Source organism: Nannospalax galili, unplaced genomic scaffold, assembly GCF_000622305.1.
Source record: "Nannospalax galili isolate Female #2095 unplaced genomic scaffold, S.galili_v1.0 scaffold1617, whole genome shotgun sequence".
Taxonomy (NCBI): Eukaryota; Metazoa; Chordata; class Mammalia; order Rodentia; family Spalacidae; genus Nannospalax; species Nannospalax galili.
Genome location: NW_008340915.1, coordinates 1650950 through 1674949, shown reverse-complemented (window position 1 = coordinate 1674949; position 24000 = coordinate 1650950). Strand labels below are relative to the sequence as shown.

General features: G+C 39.9%; 1 protein-coding gene across 2 annotated transcripts in view; it reads right to left on the bottom strand.

Annotated features, from left to right (window-relative positions):
• Window positions 1-24000, bottom strand: part of Chchd3 (coiled-coil-helix-coiled-coil-helix domain containing 3) — a 279953-nt gene that overhangs the window by 203263 nt on the left and 52690 nt on the right. For both annotated transcript variants that reach the window (XM_008836074.3, XM_008836075.3), the window contains exon 3: window positions 21511-21592. In XM_008836074.3, the coding sequence (XP_008834296.1) occupies window positions 21511-21592 (82 nt within the window). The remainder of the gene's footprint in view (window positions 1-21510; window positions 21593-24000) is intronic.

Sequence of the window (24000 nt, the reverse complement as noted above, 5' to 3'; positions counted from 1 at the left end):
AACATAGATGCAAAAATTCTCAACAAGATACTTGCAAACCACATACAGACACACATCAAAAAGATCATCCACCATGATCAAGTCGGCTTTATCCCAGAGATGCAGGGATGGTTCAATATATGTAAGTCAATAAACGTCACAAATCTTCTATACTTAAATGAAGAATGTTGTTGTTGTTGTTGTTTTAGACAGGGTCTCATGCCACCCAAGCTGGCACTGAACTAACTATGTAGCTGAAGGCAACCCTGAACTCAACCTTCAGTCTCTACCCCCCAAATGCTGGGATCTCAGGTGTGTGCCACTGGGCCCAGCTGAGGATTCTTCAACGTACATATCTGTCTCCTATGCCGTTTCATTTCAGGACTGTAACTCCATCAGCAGAGAGGACCACTACTGCTACCCATCTGCATCTCCTTTCAGAGTGTCAAACAGCTGCATCTCCACCTCTCATGTGAGCACTGCAGGGAGCCTGGGAGTTTACAGAGGAAATGCAACCCACCAAAAATGATTTCTTAGGAAGCAAAGCAAAGAATGCAAACACACAGGAATCAGCTACTTAGCACCAACATCCACTTCAAAGTTTACATGAACAAACAGGAATAGTTGTCAAAGTAAAAATACAGTAATTTTTTAATTATTTACAAATATGCTAAGAAAAATAATGTATTATCTTATTTCTTCTCCTTGGTACTTTTAGAACTAGAAATGGGCCCATCCTTGGAAAAAGAAAATCAATGGCTCCTTAAAAACAGAACAGTTCATCCAGTTTCACTTAGCCTGCTTTTCCTACATTCCATCCACCCAGGCTTTGTACTGTCCTTAGAATTTGTAAAGACAGAAGGAAAAGAGAAAAGGCAGACTGGAAAAAAGTAGACCTTTTATTTTTACTATGCCTAGGAAGAAATTCTCTGAAATGAATGGATGATAGATAAAGCGACTAATCAAATTTACAGAGTATTAAATACGATTCCATACAACTCTTGTGCTGTGTTAAGACATTTACATGGACAGTCCCATTGAATCCTTGAAATAACCCTGAACTTCCTTAAGAGAAGCATTACTACTGCCCTCCATCCTACAGGAGGCAAGTAATTATGTGATCTAAGAACTAGTAACCCCCAAAAGCTGGAATTCCAACCTGAGCACTCCACCTCCAAAGACACACTTTTGGCCATCACGCTCAATTGCTCTTCAGATCAGAGAGAAAAGGCTCAGTAAGAATATTCATTTTGCATAGAAAAGACGATGTGTGCCAAGCACATTACATGTTATCTTAGCCTTTGTTTGAAAACTAGCTTGTCGAGCTGGTATCCTGACTTTTTTCATTGAGGAAATTAAGGCATAAAAGAGTCACCTACTCAAGATCACAGATTAATATCGGGCAAAGCTGGCACGCAAATTAGATCTCTCTAGCATCAAGAAACATTGATTTGGGGGTCTGTGTTTTTTTCCCTCACAATTTAGGTAAATTTGATATGACTAACTATAGAAATCTATGATAATTAGGCTTTCCTAATGCTAAAAATAATTTTATCTGTAGTACATACAGTTTGCACAGTGTCCTCTATAGACAGACAACCTGAATAAAGATAAGCACTACCAAAACCCCATTCATAAAAACACCATGAGAGGCTTCAACACTGTTCCAATTTCTAATGCATTTTTAGCTTGTCTTAACAGAATTAACTCAGAATGGGAATACAATTTAAACAGACACATTTACCAATTCATTTTCTTTTCAAATATCTACAGAACCCTTACTAAAATTGCTCTTCCATTTAATGTCACATAATAATGACCACCTCCTGAAACCTCATACACAATACACTCATATGAGCAGTAAATGTTGTGATAATATTAACTTACCATTCCTTTAAATAGCGACTGAGCAAGAATAAAAATGAAAATGAGTAACACTGTTATACATTTCATTGCAGTTTCCTGGATGAAATGAAACGCCCATGCTTTTGAAAAATAAAGCATGTATCTGAGTTTCCAGGAGTTGCAGTATGTTGGCAAGGAAATGGGGTGGAAAAAGATGTGCGAGACCAGTGAGGTCAATTTGAATAGTTCATGCAAAAATAAATCCAGAAGCATTGAAGAGCTATGTGGGTACAGATATGCAAGTAAAATTCATCATTTTGATGAAACTCAGCAGTATCGAGAGTAGGATTAAACATTTCAAAGATAACGTGCAATCCTGTCCTTAAAAATTCCCTTAAGATTCATGTTCACTGGGGAAACAGAGTACACAGCTGGCAAACATGCTCTTAAAATAACCAGAGACCTGTTTGCTTTAAAAATGGGCTTCTATTGGCAAATTAACCTCTTTAGGTTTGGGCCAATCCCAGGAATACCTGAGAGAAACCACTGGATCTTAAAAGCAGAGTTAAGAATAACAAGTACCACACTGGGCCTCTTTTTTTATCTTTGTGAGTGAGACACATAAAATTCAAAATAGGACAACTAAGGAAATGGTCATTTCACCACTGCCCTCGTGTCTGACAGTGAAAAAGCATCACATGGCTGTAAAGGCCAATTTTATTATTTTTTTCTGCATCCCAATTTACAGTTGTCAGGTTCAAATTTACATAGCCTCATGTTATATACCTGCTGAGACTTAATGCTTTAACTCGGGCTTTTGACAAAGCAATCTTGCTACCTGACTGACAACTCCCCAGCCCACCTACTTTACTACCACCAATACACCTGCTGAGAAAAAGAGAGATTCAGCAGGGTGGCCCTAGACTGAATAAAGACATATGACATCATTTTTATCAGTCAATTTAACCTGAACCTTTTGTAAAACTTCAAGCCTGTTGGAAAGTATTTTGATCAGGACTAGTCAAAGGTCAATTTTTAGGATTCTGAAAGACTCATTAAACATTTAATATAAGAATCAATGTACTGCTGTGGAGGAACCATGGAAACAAAAGGAAACCCAGTAATTGTCCCCAATATTTAATTAAGCAAACCTGCCCTTTTCTGGAGAAGAACCAGGACTTGCGACTGAGCTGGAGTAGATTCAGAGCTTGTGATGGGTAGGACTGACCACAAAGGTGAGCAATAAAAGTACGAGGTAAGAGTCAGAATAGTTATTTCACACAAAACAGGAAACCGAGATTTAAAACTGCCGAGTCCAGAGGCCAGCACAGCTAATGCATAGTAGAGGCTGGGTCACAAAACATGTCAAAAAAGAAAGTCACAAGACAGTAAGGAAAGACATTGGTACAATTAATGACAGGTGAGAAAAAGTCAAGTGACTAGAAAAGCAGTGATCTAAAACCTGGGGCAAGAAAGGGGAGAGGTGAAAGAAACTTTTAAGAACAAGGCAATGCAGGGCTGGAGCGATGGCTGGAGAGGTTGCTATACAATCACGGTCATGAGTTCAGATCCCAAAATCCACCTTGCAAACCAGGTGTGGTCTCATGTGCAGCATGAAGGGCTTGCTGGCTGCCAGCCTACCCAAACAACACTAGCTCCAAGTTCAGAGAGAAAAAGGCAGGGAGAGACAGGAGGAGGACAGCTAGCTCGCTGCTCTGGTCTTCATGCATGTCTACATGATTTTGATCTTGGCCTGGTGAGGTATGGAGTCTGATCTCCATGATTGGGCAAACTGAAAAAAGGTGAGTTTTAACATATGTATCAAAGTTCTGTCATATGTAATATTGAGAGTGCTTATTCAAAAGATTAAAAGTTTTAGTAGAACTAGTTGTGGTAAGAATAATTACTATTTTCTATTATTAAAAGTAGTTTTATTAAAGTTTACAGGTTCAATGCAATTTCAATACATTACTTAAATATTCACAAAAAAAGAGGAAAGTAGTATTTAGTTCTCTTATAACTGTTTTCATTTTCAAGTATGAGAAAATCCATCTATCCATGCTCAGTAGAGAAGACAGGACTAGAACTCATTTCTCTTTTGAGTCCCAATTCTGGGTTGGTTTTACTTTAAAATAAAAATGTTAAAGGAAAGTGAGAGGGAGCTGAATTACCTTGTGCTGTTAGTTTTTGACAACTTGATAAATTACAGTCTATCAAGTAAGAGGGAACTTCAACTGAGGAACTACCTCTATCAGACTGGGCTGTGGCCATGTCTGTGATGCTTTTTCTTAATAGCTAATTGATGTAGGAGGAACCAGCCCACAGGGTGCCATCCCTAGGCAGGTGGGCCTAGGTTGTATAAGAAAGATAGATGAGCCAGGTGTGGTAGCACATGCCTTTAATTCCAGCACTCTGGAGGCAGAGGCAGGTGGATCTCTGTGTATGAGTTCAAGGCCAGCCTGGTCTACACTGTGAGTTCCAGGCCAGCTAGGGCTATAGGGAGACCCTGCCTCAAAAAGACAAAAAAGAAAGAAAGAAAAGAAAGGAGGGAGGGAGGGAGGGAGGAAGGTAGCTGAGCAAGCCAGGGTAGCAGGTCAGTAAGCAGCACTCCTCCCTAGCCTCTGCTTCAGTTCTTGCCTCCAGGTTCCTGCTGTGGCTTCCCTAGATGATGAACTATAATCTATAAGCTGAAATAAATATTTTCCTTCCCAAGTTGATTTTGGTCAGTGTTTTATCACAGAAACAGAACACAAACTAGGACACCTCTCAAATCTCTAACATGCTGTATCTGTGTTCATTGGGTCAAACCAGCATTAGGAGTCTTGAGAGTAAAGTCCACTGCCTCACTAGGCTCATCCTCACTCCAGGATGATCCAGAACACTGAACAAGATCTGCGCATCTCCTTTCTGTCTGATATGAAGAAACATTCCACCGCCAGTGCAATGGCATGAGCCTGCAGTCTCAGCTACTACAGAGGGTGAAGCAGAAAGACAGCTTAACCCAGGGGTTGAAGACCAACCTGTGCAACATAGTAAAACCCAACCAAAAACCCAGCAAAAATATTTATTTATAGTTACCAAATAACAAGATAAACACGTTTTTTGAGACAGGGTCTTCCTGTAGCCCCAGCTAGCCTGAACTCACTATGTAGACCAGGCTGGCCTCAAACACAGAGATCCACCTGCCTCTGCCTCCCAAGTGCTGGGACTACAGGCATGCACCACCATACCTGGCTAAGATAAACATTTTTTAAAAGAACTGTGCTAAGAAAAACCAAAAAAAAACCCAAAAAACAAAAAACAAAATCAGGTCAGTGTAGAGAATTGAAAAACAAGAAACAGACAAAAGTCTCAACTTTTTTCTTCTTGTTGCATGTGTGCAGTATGCATGTGTATGTATGTAAATGCACCTGTGTGGGGTGCACGTGTGCAAGCACAGGTGCATCTGTGAGGGCATGTATGCAGAGAACCCTGGCTAATGTCAGGTGCCTTCCTCATTGGGTATCTTCCTTGATGATTTCCACCTTATTCACTGAGGTGAGCTCTCTCAACTCAACTTAGAACTTGCCAATATAGCTAATCTGGCTAGCCAGCTTGTTCCAGTATCCCCAGTCACTGACTCCCAACCACAGGAATTACAGGTGTACTGCCATACCCACCCAGCAACTTCATGGGTTCTGAGGATCCAAACTCCTGTCCTCACACTTTCTACAAGTGCTTTGAATGCTGAGCCATGTCATCTGCCTATATAACTTCATCAAACTATAGTTTGGTTGTTCATTTTACTTGTCACCAATTTTTCATATCAATTAGCATTTTGTCTTGCTTTTTTTTTTTCCCCTGTAGGGAGCAAAAGGCAAGTACCATGCTATCCCTGAAAAGATAAAAGAATAGTCAAATAAAACATTCCACAAAAATTCAATGTCTAGTATGTATAAAACATTGTTTTACCTATAAAGCTGGCAATATCTCAGCTTGGTTGACCTCTTCTCTGACACTTTATAGACATGGCATGGTGTTCATCAGTTAACTAAATTGCATTTAAGCCAGATCTGTTAGAGTGATGTTAGAAATAGCTTACTCTGGGGCAAATGGAGTCTTACCAGTGGTGTGTGGTGTCACACCTATTATATGCCTACTGTCACTCACCAGCTACACAGACTTCAGCAACACGATAGTATACATGCAAAGTGTTAACAAGAAAAAGTATTAAAGTCAAATAACGCATTTTTTAAACTATATTGACCTCAGAATGACCAAAAATGACCTAGCAATATTTACTAAGTGCCAAAAGAAGAACAATAAAGACTACTGTATCCCACTGAGAACCAGCCACGCCTCTAAAAGTAATGAAAATACTAAGTAAATAAATAAATATGATAAAGCATGGTCACATGGGCATAATACCACACAATGTTGGATATATTACCATGTTCCTCAATTTTTCAACAGTGAGAAAAAAACAGGAATTCGTATTAGTAAGGAACTAAGTAGCATGATTTCTTAAGGGAAACTTGGCAGTAATATTTTAAATATCCTTTGACCTAGCCATTCTACCTGTGAGAATTTACCCTAAGGAAACCTTGGATACTTGTATAAATTTAATAACAAGGATATCTGGTGCATGTGTTCATAATAGTGAAACACTGTGAACCACTTATTTAGAAGGCTGAGGAAATGTGAACCACTTATTTAGAAGGCTGAGAAAAGTTGTACAATGACATAACACATTAATGATAAATAATGACAATACACGGCTTCCACTACTTTGCCGCCCTGTGGCTATCTGGCTGTGCACAAAGAGTTATGGAAGTTTTGTGAGAATGTTGTAAGATTTTCATTTCCTTCATCTGCTTTAGCTGCATTTCTTCAATTTTTATGGTGTGCATTATTTTTGTAATTAGAAAAAAAATTACTGCCATGTGTCATGTGATTTTCAGTACACCGTACAGGTGCTAGGGGTGCTAGGGGACAGCACAGAGAAAAGCAGAGAAAGCCACAGTTGAGACATCACTGAGGCTGAGGTGAGAGCAGGCACAAGCAGACTCCAGGAGACACCCAACAACTCTGGGGTCTTTAGTTACTGTCTTCTTGTTCTTGCTGTCTTTCTGAACACAGCCCATGAGATTAGGTAAGCTGATCTCTAGGTTGGACAACTATAATCTTGCTGTTATTGGAGCTTTTCCCTTACTCCCAAAGTAGCTTTTGGGGCACTTTTATCTCATAAACCCAGCAAACAGGGTTGGGCTCAAGAAGCAATGCCTGACCCAGCCCCAGGAGGAGGCACAAAGGCTACAGGATCACTATGCTGCTGCCCATTGCCATGGTCCTCCAGCACGTAGGGGCTGGAGGGCAGAGAGAGGCCCACTGCTCTCAGGACCTCCTCAGGAATTCCCTGTGACATGTCTGCTGAGCACCCCCAAACTCATGCTGTAACACATGTATCCCAATATTCCAGTTATTTAACTTCTTGAGTCATTTACTTGCCCTTTCAAAATGTCCTCTAATCCATTACTGCCTTCCTGGAACTGCTGTCTGGCTTCTCCACATATGATATCAGATGTCCCATAAACAACAGGACTATTACATTAAATCCATGAATCAGATCCAAGCGTCTGATTTCTCCCCAAGCCTATTAACATGATGTTCCACAGGTTGAGTCTCATTTAATTTTCCATTTGCCAGATAACCTTTCCAGGTACGCCGCTCCTTGCTGCTGCTCTGCATTGCTCTCAACATCTGTATGTCGGAGAGAACTCATCTCAATGAGGGAAGAAAGTTAATTCTGGGTTGTTATTCTTGTTGCTGTTGTTTTTCCTAATGAGAAAAAAAAAAAAAAAAAAAAAAAAAAAAAAAAAAAAAAAAAAAAAAACAGAGGAGGAGCATACACTGTAACCAACTGAACACTGGACAACCTCCTGAAGAAACAGCCTTCCAAAGCCTGGAGAGGCCAATCAAAATGAGTTATTTCTGACTTCTAAACACATGCAGAAACAGCAAAAAAAGATTCTAAGTTGGTAGTGGGGAATACACACATCTGTCACAAGGCCAAAAGTGTTTTAACAAAAGGAAAAGCACCTCACTTCATAACGTTTACAGACTTTCAAAAACAGAAGATGTTAAATACATGCAGAGACAGTAGCAAGGCATTAAAAAAAAATCCAAGACAAATTTAAATGACCACCATAATAAAGAATTTGATCTTTTCCTTTTAGATCCTCCCTAGGCTTGTGTCAGTAAAGTAGAATAAACATGTTATTAAGAGAGAATCAATAGGAGGCTTTAAAATATACAGTACCACGAAAGGTCAAGCCCTGGTATCGATTTTAATATAACATTTTCTGTGCAGTTTCCCAAAGGGTTCTTTTCTGATATTGTTCTTCATTTTTCTTTCACTTTGCTCCCTGACTGGTGAATTTGTTGTTCCTGTCTGCAAAAAGCTATCCAAGGCTGAGTCTGCTGAGTCTGTGTCATTCCAATGACTAGCTGATAGAAAATAAAGTGGGGGAAAAAAAAATCAGTTCTCCTCCCTTCCAAAACATCACAAGTACTTAAGAGTAGAGTGGGAGACAAATCCAAGAGGGCACAAAGCACAGACCAACCATCAAGTCTACCAGAACAGAATGAAACCACGCACTCTGCCATCAAGGGCCACTCCTTGGGGCACTGTCTTCCCTGGGACTCTGGAGGGACACAGACTCCCAGAAGTCAGAGATGCCAAGAGAACCAGAATAAAGAAAGAGCCCATCTTCCAAGGCTGCAGTGAAAACGCTCACCAAACCGGGCAAAGAACACAGAGATTCAAGATACAAACCCATGTTCTTCTACTCAATCCGAAAGCCCACTGCTGAAAGGACATATCCAGCTACATGACAGTCCTGACTGTGTCCCAACTTAGGAAAATTCAAAAACCTGCATAAAACATGTTCTGGTTCAGTTTCATATGAAAAATAAATGTATAATACACTATATGCTTTATACATAGTTATGGATTTTGAATAGGTTTTTGATCAAAAATAAGTTAAAAGCAAAGACTATATTCTCATTCTGTCAAATTTTCACTACCATAAAATATTCACTAAAAAGTGAACCAAACAGGCTAGGAAAGATGGCCCAGTGCTACGCAAGCATGAGGACCCTGAGTTCAAAAGTAGATCATTTTTACCTAAGTCACTGGAAGCCAAAAACCATAGTGTCAAGGTTGGAGAGATGGCTCAGGGGTTAAGAGCACTGGCTACTCTTGCAGAAGACCCGGGTTTGATTCCCGGCACCCACATGACAGCTAACAACCATCTGTAACTCCAGTTCCAGGGGATCCAAACCCCTCCTCTGACCTCCGCAGGCACTGCACATCACAAGTGCAGTTACATACATGCAGGCAATATATTTATACACATAAAATAAAAATAATAAATACTGCTGGGCGTGATGGCACATGCCTTTAATCCCAGCACTCAGGATGCAGAGTCAGGCAGATCTCTGAGTTCAAGGCCAGCCTGGTCTACATAGTGAGTTAAATTACTTCGGGCATGCGTACTGACTTATTTACTGCTCAGCATGAACCGGATGTGAGCGCCATCTTATAATGGCGTCTGCAGGGACGGCAGGCGGCTCCCCACAGAGGAGGAGGAAGAGGAAGAGGAAGAGGAAGAGGAAGAGGAAGAGGAAGAAAAAAAAAAACCATACTGCCTCTGGGGTTATAAAAACAGTACCCATATCTAAAATAGGACCAACAGCCACTAAAAGAAAGGTGTGAATCAAACCTGTTTCTTAGGAACCATAGAAAAGGAAGCACTGATTTGAATGAAGCACTGATTTCAATCTGCTGCACTTTGCCAGTGACTCTGCTAGGGAGGGGTACTTTGCCTCTCCAAGCTGTGTTCTGACTGTAAACTAAACAGAGAGAACCACCACGCACATTTGTTTCCATTCTGATGAGAAGGTCCCTCAGGCTTGGGATCCCTTGGGAGGGGAGGGGAGGAGGTCATGTCTCAACTAAGGCAAGACTCATTCCAAGGCTCTTAGGGAACGCAGAGATACTGTACACAAAAATGCCAACCCATTATCTGGTACACAGTAGGTGATCTTTAAAATGGTAACTGCTATGGTCATGTGATGACTCTCCTCCCTCTTTCTCTTTCTATACAAATTCCATCTCACTTTATTTAGCTACACAAAAATATTACTGTAATTCAGTAATGCATTCTTTTTTATATCTCCCATATGGTGAGTTTTGCCCACATACATAATCAATAAATAAAGTTCTGCAAAGACACCGAAAGCAAAAAAAGAGAAGGGCTTGAGTGAGAGGACAGTAAGCCAAGAATCCTGCAGTTATTCAGACAGTGATGGGGTCAAGCCTCTTTAAAGAGCTGAGAATATTATGAGGAAGCCAGCCATGCACAGCCTGGGGTGCAAGTGCTGAGCAGTGAGCTGTGGGCACACACAGTATTGGCACCAAATGCAACTGAAGTCCTGAAGGAGAGAGCAGAGGAGTCTGCATGCCAATGTATAAAGCCAGGCAGAGAACAACAGGGCAAGGAAAAGGGCTTGGACATAAGGTTAAAGCTAATTAAAAAGCCATTTCAAGTGTTTTAAGCAAAGAAACCAGTAAGATTCAAAATGCATTTTTAAAAAATTTGTTATTTTTATTTTATGTGTCTGAGTGTATTGCCTGCATGTATGTGAGTGCACCCATGTTGTGCAATGCTGTGGAGGTCAGAAGAGGGCTTCGGGTTCCCTTGGAACTGGAGTTAAGGACAGTTCGTAGTTGCCATGTAGGTGCTGGGAATCGAACCTGGGTCCTCAGCAGGAACAGTCAGTGCTCTTAACCACTGTGCCATCTCTCCAGCCCCTCAAAATGCATTTTTAAGTGCATTAAAGTTGCTTTGGTTTTTTTTTTGTTTTTTTTTTTTAAGATAAGAAACTGGGGACAACGTGGCTCCCTACAGATGACTGTGAAGGTACAGTAAGGGATGGCAATGAGGCAGCCCAGTGCTTCTCAACCTCTGCACTACCAACATTTTCAGCAGGGCAATTCTTTGTGGTAAGAGGCTGTAAGAGAAGCATGGCTGGCCTCCACCTGCTCGATGCCAGCACCCAAATGCTGTGACAACATCAAAGGCCCCAGACACGTCCAAATGCCCCACATTGGAAACCTGATTTACATTAAAGTAGGATGGAAATGGTGAGGGGTGATGGATTTGTGTGTTTTTGAAAGTACACATATCAGGGCCCGGTTAGTCGGAAGGGAGAAAGTAGGGGCATAAAAGCAAGAAGGAATCAGGACAAGTAGTAACCAAAATGTTGGTGCTACCTTTTTCTTTTTGTTAACATAACATTATTCACATTTTCAATGGCTAGAAGAGTTTTCTAAGATAAACCTACAAGTTACAAAACCTCACTTGGATAATAGTCTGGGCTTCTTCAATTCTATAAAAATTGAATTGTACAGCTGACAGATATATTTATAAAGAAATGCACAATTTCCAACAAAATCTACAGAAATATTAACCTGCACCCACTATGACAGTATTTTGACAGTTTCATTTCAAAATAAAGTCATGTGAATTAAAAAAACAAAAACACCAAAAAAGTCCTTTTATTTGAAAATCTTTCCAAACTAAATTCCTTACTTGGTGAGCTCCATAATCAGAGCATACATACATAGCTGATCCTGTGGAAACCTACAAAACAGAAACCTTTAACAAACGACAGGAAGAGGGTAGAGCATAGAGACAGACATGTCATAGGATGCATCCCAGTTGGACCCAAAACCAACTTAGTATCTGCAACACAGCCCAGTAGAGTGAGGGTGAGTGAGGATGAGTGTGCCTTCCAGATGCTGAGCGGCCTGGCTTCTGTCCTTTCTGGCAATTTGACTGACTGTAAGCAAGTGAACTCTATGTGTTAGTCACTTCACCCACAAAGTTAGGAGATCAGAATCGGCCTCACAGGAATATAAGGACAAACAATCAGTATGTACGAAGTGCTCGGACAAGTGAAGCATTTGCAGCTGTGAGTTATTGCTATTATATATAAATTACATTAGTAGTATCACTTTTCTTAAGGACACTCAAGGTACAATATCTGTTGGTTGGTTGGTTGGTTGGCTGGCTGGCTGGCTGGCTAGCTAGCCGGTTTTGAAATAGTCTCACTAAGTAGCCCAGGTTGGCCTTGAACTGATGAACCTCATGTCTCCAGTACTAGGATCACTACAGGCAGACACCAGCCTGTCTGGAAAAGTATTCTTTAATGGTGTTTATTATCCAAACCAAAGTCTACCTGAGATCTTTACAGACTCAGTAGGGAAAGAGCTGGTTACGTATCATTACTCAATCTTATTTTAAAAATATTGTGTATATGCCAGGTGTGGTGGCACATGCCCTTAATCCCAGCACTCAGGAGGCAGAGGCAGGAGGATCTCCTATGAGTTCAAGGCTAGCCTCGTCTACATAGTGAGTTCCAGGCCAGCACCACTGTAGGGAGACCCTGTCTAAAAAAGAACTAAATAAATAAGTATGTATATACACCACTGCTAAGAATCCACCATCCCTGGGATATGAATGGTGAGTAGTCCTTGTGGGAGGAACAAGGCAGTGAAGAAGCAGCATATGTCTTTGGTACATTTTTCTGCAAACCAATATTTATGTTCTCAGTAGTTTGAGAAACAATCTTTCTTAGTCAAACCAATTAGGTTCTGTAGAAATAATAAAAGAGTTACAGAAACTCAGCTGAATAATGGCTTTTTAATTAATAGACATTTCTCACATTAAATTGGTGACTTCAGTGATTTTGTTGGGGTTTTTTGGGGGGGGCAGTTACTGTTTTGATGTGATTTGGTTTTGATCCATCAACCCCGACCAGGGAGACAAAATGCAATATAATTTATGAATTTTTTAAGAGATTTTTGTTTTGATATAATCAGCACTCATAAAAATGGAGCTAGGAAATAAGAAATCTAAACAATCAATGTTGAGAAGTATTGTTGGAGCTTGAATATAAACTCATTAGTTGAAATATTTACATGGCTAACTTCCATTTTTATACTTCGTATTTGACACTAAAACCAAACTGAAACCAATTTAATGAGGCAAATTGAAACTCTCCAAATTAAACAGCTCAAGCCGGGAGAATCTACAGTTTATATGGAAGGGAGTCTAGAGGATCTAGAAAGTTTATATGGAAGGAAGCAATTGTAAACAGTGTATAACTAAAAGACTGCTCTAGTGCTAGCAATACATACTTTGATGGAAGATTTCAATATTCTAGTTTCAAGGTGAACTTCCCCAGAAGTTTTTTTTTAAGTGATTAAAAATCTCAGTTTATGGGCTAAATGTAACAGCTTTGACTTTCACATGAAAAGCTAACAAATAGTAATGATAAGCACTATAAACCCAAAATCTAGGACATCAAATAAAAACTAAAAATATCAGTCTCTGAGTAGTTTTTCCCCAAAATCTAAGGATGACTATAGAGAGAGAAATGCAAATAGTTTCCCCTTTTTGACCACTGATGAAAATCAATACTGCACCTCTATTGCTTCCTGACTCCTGGAGAGACACTGATCAAGTCAGTGACCACAGGAGGTGCCCAAATTGCTCTGGGAGCTCAGCACACTGCCGTATACACATGGGCCTCACTGACCAGAAGATCCTCATCTCTAAATCTACAAAGCAAGGAACCATCTTCTTTGACATATTCCCAAGATGCTATTCAGAAAACAGTTCCGATATTAAGTTTAAGAGAACTGAACTGGGCTGGAGGGGTGGCCCAGTGGTTAAGGACACTAGCTGTTCTTACAGAGAACCCAGGTTTGGTTCACACCACCCACATGACAGGTAACAACTGTCCATAGTGTCCACCTGCAATGGATCCAACACCCTCTTCTGGCCTCTGTGGGCACTGCATGCACATGGTGCATTTACATACATGAGACAGAATACTCATACACATAAAATAAAAATAAATTTAAAAAATTTTTTTAAATGTTTTCAAACAGAGAACTGAACTAACAAGAAATTCAAATTGCCACCATTACTAAAAGCATTAAATAGTAACTTATAGGCCATATATGGGGGGATCTTTTTGAGACAGGGTCTCCTTGTAGCCCCAGCTGTCCTGGAACTATGTAGACCAGGCTGGCCTCGAACTCACAGAGATCTGCCTGCCTCTACCTCCCGAGTGCTGAGATTAAAGGCGTGTGCCACCATGCCCGGCCCAGGTCATATTTTTTCTAAAGATGAGGAAAATAGTTTTAACTTAAAACAGAAAAACATTCCAGTGTTTGGAAATATTAAAATCCTGAGTTGAGAGGAACTTGACAGGTAATTTATAGCTATGTTGCCTGAACTCCTTTTCAGTTCAAGACTTAACTGGTAAAGCTACTAAGATCAGGAAAGGGAAAGGAGAGTCCTTCGCCAAACATCTCTCCAGAGTGAACCACCATACAAAAACTCTGCATTTTTCCACAAACTACTTCCATACAAAGACTGCATTTTTGACACTGCTCCTAACACAGCACCAGTAGGACTGGTAGGCAGCCTAGATCAGGCAGGGTTAGGCCCAGCTTCTGTGGACTGATACCCATAAAGATGGACTTTCAGGCTTCAAGGAACAGACATTATGCTACAGTTCAGCCACCTTCTAAAACAAAACAGAACAGAATTAGAATCTACCCAACAAATGTACTCTTGGATTAGAAAAGTACATTTCTCATACACGAGATGTGCTTGTCAAACAAAGCACCAAATTAACATTAGGGCCTGTGAGGATGATACCCAGGTCTCAAAACTGGAGGAAAAGAGTTGGCAGGACTCAAGCGCATAGGCCTAGCTGTAGCCACATACACCAGTGTCCACATCAGCTTTGCTTCAGTGTTTATATAATGATAGAGGCAATGGGGCTCCATCATCTCAGCAACAGACCGAGGAGGGCTTTGTGTAAAGCCAGTTCTGCTCTCCTTCTGCTGTGGACTGAAAATCTCCATATCTGTCCATCTCAGCCTTCTATTTTGATAAAAGTGGCAATGCTGTGGACAAGCATTAATAGGTTAAGAAATAATAAATAATATATGGAGTAATTACAACTTCCTTTCCCACCCAAAACAAGAAAACCTAGATATCCCCAGGTAATGGAGAAAACTTCAGCATGGACTACAACAATAGAACACTGCCTGAGACATGATTTCTTAAACACTTCCACACAGAGAAACCAGCTTCAGCAAAACTTACTTCAAACACTATGCTTCATGAAAGAAAGCGCTGTAATTACTGTCAAAGGAAACATCTGAACAATAAGCGGTTGAACACTGCTGCTGCTACTCCGACAAGTTAAAAAGTTACAGATTTCTATGGCATGCTTGATTGACTTTGGTTTTCCAGGTTTCAGACTCTTGCCTGTAAAAACAGCTTCTTAAATGGGATTCCAAGCAGGATTCCACAGCAGCAGAGCATCAACAGAAAAGAAAATTGGATTTGGAAAAAGGAGTAAAAAGATATGTATAGAGCACAAAATGGATAATCCAACCTTCTATAATTGTTGATTGCAGACAAGCAGTTGTCTCTGTTAAAAACAAAGAAGTGATGCTTGAAGAAAAGAGAGGTAAGTGGTCGGTAGCCCAGATTTCAATACCCAGCACATAAAACAGCTCAGTGGTTCCTTCCAGCGAAGGACAGAATGGCCGGGATGGGATCTATGGCATTCAAAATGATGAGGTCTTTGCCCACCCTGAAGCAGGATGAAACACAAATGTGTGTGTACGAACACGGCACCATGTGAACACGAGAAGGAAAAAACAGCCAAAGCAGGATTAGCAAGAAAAAAAGATATGCAATAGTATGGTTTTGATGATCTTATAAGAACTCAAGGGTCCCCTGAGAACTAACTTAAGTACTTTGCAGGGTTTGAGGGGTAGTGCCTCCCCACTGACACCCCCCCTCAACACCCTATTACTAGTTCCTCCTAAAGGGACACCTTTGACCTCACAGCATTGGAAACCAAGTCTCCAACATAAGAGCATTTCACGGATGAACCATGTCCAAACTGTGGCACTGACCTTCCTCCCTGAAAGAACTGGTGGCAATGTTTTCCAGTCCTGCAAGTCTTTCAGTTGAAAACTGAGTGTTTTCTATGTGAAAGACACTACAGTTAAATACAGGATTCCTTATATATATTAAACACGACTATAACTCACAAAACTGTGTCTAACTAACTTTTCCTATTTTAGTTTTTCCAAGGCTGAATACATCTAATAATAAAATTAAGGAAAAATTATAAAATACAGTAGATTTAGACAGAAGATACCATCACTATGAATTTCATTATGGTGTAAAACTAAGAAGCACAAATAAGTTGTAAGCCCTATTTGTTACATCCATATACTATCAATAGAAAATTAAATGAACTGTCCTACACTTTAAACCAGACAGCTGATAAAATTTATGATTAATTTATTAAACTAAGTTATTTGAAGACTCACAGATCTAATGTGACTTTCCAAATTATTAAAACTAAGGACAGATCTCAACTATGTCCATTAGAAGCAGCGGGCAGGAAATCGCAGCTGATGCACAGTTGGCTATCACCAAGCAGCTATTCCCTTTCTTCTTGATTTCTTGAAGAAAGGTTATTAAAACTGAAGTACTCTCACTTGCCTTTATAGATAAAGAGGTAAAACTCAAATGCCAAAGGTCAGAGGTCAAAAATACATTTTTCTTGCTGTCAGTGACTGACTTTTGGAGGCAGGACAAGGGGGAAGTAAATCACATTTTAAAAGATTATTCTCAAACTGTAGCATATTACGGCCTTACGACATTGGCCTGCTGTAGCAGCAGCCCAGTATGGTCAACTTCAGCCTACATATATATATACAAAAGACGACCCAGCAAAAACTGATGCTGGCTACTCTGGACACTCAGAATGCAGGCCAAAGACTCTTCTACTTATTTCAAATGAGACAAAACTATTTTAGTTTGAAGATTCATTAAGCAATTTGGAAGCATGGTTAACTAAGCAAATCAGATAGGCACTCCATAAATCCACAGTACAATGAATGAAATGTTCATGTGTAGATGTGGTTTTCTATATGCTTTATTTTTTCAGTTTGTTTTTTAAAATGAGAATACAACATAGATCACTGCAAACCTTACACTCAGCTCTGCTGTCACTGTGGCCCTAAGAAATTTCCTATGGGACACATGAGCATTAGACTTAAGGGAGCTAAAGGGAGCGGAGGTAAACTGAGTGGCCTAAAGAATCTCTAAGTCATCTAATCTAACCGTGTGTGGCATGACCAGTCAGACTGGCAGAGGGGGCATCTGCACCACTGGAAAGTAAAACAAGCCCCTCAAGATGGCATTCCAATCTCATCGATTTCAGGGTCTGGCCTGCATATGGGCTGATTTTGCGAACTGTAAAACACACATTTTTCTACATTTTTACATGCCTAAAAGCACCCCCTGCCTGCTAGGGGGTAGTCTTGTCTCAGGTGTCATAGCTTGCACAGAGCATCAAAATTTGCAGAACTGATGTCAGCAGCTTGGAAAACTCCCAGGAACAGCAGGGGAGCGATCTTTTAAGGAATGCCATGTTGCCAGGGTTTTGATGGCACAGAATATGGCACTATGTGGAAAAACAAGGACATCAAGACCTGGAGTCTAAAAGTGATTCAAAGGAATGAAACCCAAGGCGAACAGACTTGAAAGATACTTTAACCCCAGGTTTCTCACTACTGGCACAGCAGACATTCAGCTAGGTTGATTCTCTTCTGTTGAGGGCAGGGGGTGACAAGGAGCCTGTCCTGTGAATTACTGGACACTTAACAGCATCTCAGGTGCCATCTACTAGATAAGACTTGACAAGTGTGATAGCCCAAAACATCCTAAACATTGTCAAATGTCCCCTGGAGACCAAAACATCCCCCGCTGAGAACCACTGCCATAACCAATTTATCTGCTTACCTTTTCATCTGTACAAATACAAAGGTGATGTTTTTAAATTTTTTAAATTAGTCTTAATGAGCTATGCCAATAAGAAACTCTGAGAGATAAGTCATTGGGTCCAAATTTGCCATTTTTTCTTAGTGCCACACCTTGAAATGGATGGCATTTTCCATTCAATGAGATTCAGTCCCCCACTATCCACTCCCCTTTGTTAGAATCCTCATCCTGATCTGGTACAGTGACTTCCCACTGCATACAGTCTTAGTGAATTCCAGTTCTTCCTGGTTAATGGTTCTCTGGTCTTCTTTTTAATGTTTTTGAGCTACCCAATAGGCTCCTAAAATTTCCTTGCTTCCTAAGTAGAAATAAGGTTCAATCTTTCAACCAAAGAAAACTCACTGAAACAAAGTCCTTTTTTAAGCCACCCCGATGGAAGATGTTTCAGAATATGTCTGTGCTGCAAAGTTTACTAGCCTGTTAAAATCTTTACTGCTTCTCTTCACTACTAAGAACCTGATAGAGAAGGGAAGCTGAGAAACAACAATCATGTTGCACAGGGCTGTTCTCTGACTGGAAAGCTATGGACAGCACCTTCTTCCCAACCTTGGTTGCACCCACTTGCCTAGAGTCATTACAAACTTGTTGACTGTTGACCCTCCTCAAGAAAGGAGGGGCACGGAGTCAGCCATACCTCCCAACCAACCAGTTGATCCTAGTTGTACAAGGGGGAGGAACTAACGGTACCTAAGCTGAGGAAGCCCATAGGGAGGCTCTCTCAAGATCCATGCCTGGATGGAGACTTTCCAGTGCGGCCTTTGGGGGGGTGGGGGCACCCGCACTCTTGTAAGTAAACCCTCACCAACTGCTCTGTAAGTAAGCCCAATAAACTCTCTGGTTTCCCAAACTGCAGTTTGGAGAAATCAGATCTCTGTTTGTCATAGGGACCAAGGGAGGAGGGGGCCGGACACTATTCACACCTCCCAGAAGAAATTTTAGCAACAAATGGGTAAAACTGTGATAAGCTGGGGGGATTCACTGCACTTGCCTCTGACTTTGAATAAGCTTCAAAAGTTACACAATGCAAAGGCTACATTTTTTTAGGAAAAATTTTTGAGCATTTTCACCACAAAGAAATGACTAATGCTTAAGACGACAAATGGATGCTTATCATGACTGAACATGACACGGTGCACATGTCTATGGAAACAGCATGTGGCTGTTAACATGTACAATGCTCTGCATCGCTTAAAAACTGGTGAATAAAGTTATAATAACTCTATGAAGAAAAATAACACAATGGAAATTAACTCCAAAGTCCTTTTCAAACAAGCTTCTTTAAAACTCACAAGTCTGTGTTCAGATCTTAAGTGTGAAGAACTGGTGGACAGTTACTTGAGGGAAAGATGAAACTAAGGCAGCAAAACATGAACAGGTGACATGAAGAATCATTTTGAAAACTGCTTACAAGTCTTTATTCAAATGTGCGCAATAGATACAACAACATCTTAATGCTCTGTCATTCCAAAACATTGCTTTAAAAAGACTGAACAGAGACTTTAAGTGCTTTTGAAAAAGTTTCTTCTCTGGTAGAGGGAGAAAAACTAGCTCTCCTATAACTCTCCTAGAAACTGTCACATAGAAGAACATATAATTTTTTGCCAAGATTTGACAGCTGGAAGTTGTCATGAAGAAAGCTTCAAACAAAACATTTTTTTAAAGAAAAAAATAATATAATGGCTATACCACCCTCTGCTCTCCTTAAAAGTGGGAGAAAATAAATTCTTTATCAATAGTCATGTGTCTGCAAGGCTGCCAACCCCATCCACATGAGATATGAAGGTGGCTCTCATTGGCACCTTTTATTCAGCTCGCCTGCCCTTTCCCTTTCATGGACCAGAGCAGAGCGCATGGGAGCTGAATAATGAAAGGAGTGCACACACACAACCAGAGCGAACAAAGCCTCTGCCATATGGAGACAAAGGAAGACAAAAAAAAAAATCCTACTGCAATTCAGTTAGCAAAGTAAACATGAATTTAACAACAGAAAACAAATTTATAAAAATATTTTAATTAATAAAATTTCCACATATCAGAAATGCTACCATAACATTTTGATCATCTTTACTTCTTAATGAAAGTGATACAAATATTTTAAATATTTTAAATGTTTAAATTTCACTCATTTCAACCTAACCCAATTAAGTAAGTATAAATTGGTTCATAAAAAACTGCTGAAATACACACAGGCCCTTTCAGCGGTAGTAATTATATCTCAATTTGGGGGGGGGGGGGCTTTTTTGAGACAGGGTCTCCCAGTAGCCCCAGCTGGCCTGAAACTCACTGTGCAGACCAGGCTGGCCTTGAACTCACAGAGCTCCACCTGCCTCTGCCTCCCCAGTGCTGGGATTAAAGGCGTGTGCCACCACGCCCAGTGATTTTTCAAACCATAAGCTTTATCTATTTCCTGAGAAAATGATGGACTTAACGTCCTCGACAACTCATATTCTGGTCCGAATGTTTTGTGCACATCGTGAGTTGGTTCAGCCATTTGTCAGGAACACGTTTCATCATCAAGAACATGTTTCAAATGCCTCATCTGGAGGATGAAGTATTTCAGGCCCAAGGAGGTTAAATTATATGCTGAAGTTCCTATGACCAATGAGACTACAACTCAATTCAAAGACTCCTTCCATTAGTGTTCTCAGTGAATTAATTACGCAGTCCAAAACAAAACAAATACAGTCAAAGCTTCTTCTCAGTTTAGGTATGTGCTTGGCACTCACAGAGGAAAGACACTCACATGACTACTCAATAACGTTCTATGCACATTTCAGAAACTGTACAGATTCTATCTGTACATTCACTTGATTTGATCTTAAATGTATTCTCATGTTTCAATTAAGTACACACTTTAGAGCTTTTAAAATAGTGCTTTTTCAATATGTGTGTATGTATGTATAAGGTGTGTGTACCTGTGTGTATGTGATCTGTGCTGTTTAGTATAATTTTTTTTTTCTCAGTCTATGGCTCTTCCAAATTATCTGAATCAGCATGTAAGCATCTCCATGACCGTCTAGTGTTCCACTGTATGCACTGTACAATGATGCATCCATCAAGTCCCCCAGGATGGCCATGGATTGCTTCCAGTTTTCTATTCTATGATGCCAATGAACATTCTTTTAGCTACTACTCCTTACAGTGTTAATAATGGCAATAATACAATGAAAGGACAGACATGTGAAAAAAAAAAGTTTTAAAATGTGAGAGTGGTTATAATCCAGGATTATAGAGGACGTTCATTTTCAGCTATGCAAATTTCTAAGACATTTCAATTTTTTCAAGTGAGGCTGCTACTAATTAGTGCTATTTGTCAATCCAAGTACTATGTGTGACATGATAGTCCATCCTTACCTATAATATGACCCACTTTAGTAATAGTAAAAGGCCATTCAATTTTCAATCTTAAACTTAAGTCTTTGAGAGATTTAGATACTCCTGGGGAACACTCAGAAACTATTTTTCATTATGTTGAAAAAACGAAGCCCTGTAACCATGTAAATAATAATTCTTAAGCAGTATGATCATTTAAGGCTCTAACAAGCACGGCACAAAAGTAAAAGTGACTAAGTTCATATGCTCAGCACATTTGAAGTTCAACCTTACAAAAACAAAGTGGTCCAGTAAAATCATCCTTCTGTAAAAGTAGCTGCTGCATGCTGTAAGCCCAGCAAATCTCTCAACTCACCGTCTCTGGCCTTCAGATTCCTTCTTGGCCTGCTCCAATGCCAGCTCCTCAGCTACTCTTCTCTTTAATTCTTCATCAGAAACTAGAATCAACAAAAGCACAAGGAGATGAAACAAAAGCAAGAAAATCAAGCAAAGAAGGCTGAAGTGGTCTGAAAGGCCAAGCTCTACCAGGTGCCCAGTGTCTCCTTGGAACTTCCTGAGCAACTCGGAAAAGCCCAATTACTGCACATCAGGAGTAATTTAATCAAGAGTGCCCTGGTGACCTAGAAAGTCCCACACCTGCCAAAATTTATAATAAACTCAAGGAGCTACTTACTGCCCAATCGGGACTGAGTCATTTAAGTACTAAAGTCTTTAGAGTGATGTCCTAATGTTAAAAGTCTGACAACTGCCTGTAAATGGAGGTCAGGCTATTAAGGACTTTAGGGAAGAAAATGATGCCAAAAGCCTCTTACCTCAATAATTAAATAATTAACACGATCACTTATTACATTCAAAGGAATATTTTTATTTATACTCATTTCACCATGATTTATGAAAAAAAGGTATTAGTGAATTATAAAATGTAGAGTACTTTCTGAAATATATGTCATTCAAATTTAAGTGCCAACACTTGGAGAGACACTGAACAGTGTGCTGAGAATATAGCTAGACAGAGCTTCCTAAATACCTGGAGACCTGACTGGCAACATCTTGCCTTTCCAATTAAAAGACTACATACACTGTTGCTTAAAAAGATTCTTAGAGCTGTAGTGGTAAATAATGGAAAACTTTTATATACTACTTTAAAGAGTTTTCATTAGAAACAAGAAAACCCACCTCCTCTTCATTAGAAAACTACTAACTAAATTATAACCAAAAAGCAGCAGAATCATTAGTAACATGCAGAACCTACATATTGCTTCAAATGGTTTGATCTTAGATGGACAACAAGACAGCACGTATTATCCTTGCTATCCAGTGACCCAGACATCAGATTGTACCTTGTCTCAGGGGATATACAAAACATCATTACAATATGGTACAAAAACCTGTTTTAAACAGTAAGATGACACTGAATAGCAAAGACTATATCAAAAAAGTTTTAAGGCTATTTTCCCTCAGTTACAGAGCATCAGAACGCAAAAACAATATCAAAAAACATCATCAAGAGGATTAAAAAAAAAAAAAAAACAACCACAGAATGGGAAAACATATTTGCTAATCAGAACTGACAAAAAGACTTGTGCCCAGAGAAAACAACATAAAAGAACTCAAAGCCAAACGATTTAAAAAAAAAAAAAAAGTAGCACAACTGAAAATCAACAAAGGGCAGAAACAGGCATTTCTCAAAAGAAGAGAAGCAAATGCTAATAAGTATACAAAAAGAAATGCTCAACAACACTGGTCACCAGGAAAATGCAAATCAAAACCAAAATGATACACCACTTCAAACTTTATGTGATCCAAGAGGCAAGGAGCAAAAAGTGTCAGTGATGACAGAAACTGGACCTTTCATGCATTACTGGCACAGCCAAAGCAAACAGGTTGGTGGTTCCACAAAATGCTAAATGCAGTCACTGTATGACCCAACAAGTCTACCATCAGGGAGTGTGTATGCACAAGAGAACTGAAAATATTATCTATAAAAAACTTGTTTATGAAAATGTATAACAATTGTTCATAATATCCCAAAGGTAGCGATGATCTAAATGCACATCAACTGATAAATAAGTAAACAACGTGACCTATTCATTCATGTAATAAAAACGAATGTAGTCCTGGTGCATGCTACAACGCAGGTGAACTTAAAGATCTTAGGCCATGTGAAAGAAGTTAAGACATGGGTACACTGTATGCTTCTACTCTTAAGGATGTCCAGAACAGGCAAAGCCACAGGCATAGAAAGCAGATTAGCAGCTGCCTGGATAGGAGAAAGAGGAAGATGAGAAAAGACAGCTAACAGGTACCAGTTATCTTTTGGTGTTCACGTGGTGGTGGTGGCGGTATGTGTACATGCACTTCTTGGTTTATCTTTTTCTATCGGGTTGGTCGGGTTGGTTGCTGTTTTGGTTTTTGAGGGGTGGGTATGTGTTTGGTTTGGTTCCTAGCTTTTTTAAAACAGATTGTTGCTATGTAAGCCAGGTTAGTCTCAAACATAGACTCCTGCTGCCTCAGCCTCCCAAGTACCAGTATGTGCCACTATGAAAAACTCAGTTACTTTTTAACAAGTTGAAAATGTTCTAAATTAGACGGTGGTTACACACAATTCTATAAATAAGATAAAAACAACTGAACTGTTTGCTTTAAATGATAAATCCACCAGGCATGGTGGCACACACCTTTAATCCCAACAGAGGCAGGCAGATCTCTGTGAGTTCAAGACTAGCCTGGTCTACATAGCAAGTACCAGGTCAGCCGGTGCTACAGGCAGACCCTGTCTCTAAAATACAAAAACAAAACAAAAACAAAAATAATGAATACATCTCCATAAAGGGGCAAACCTAAG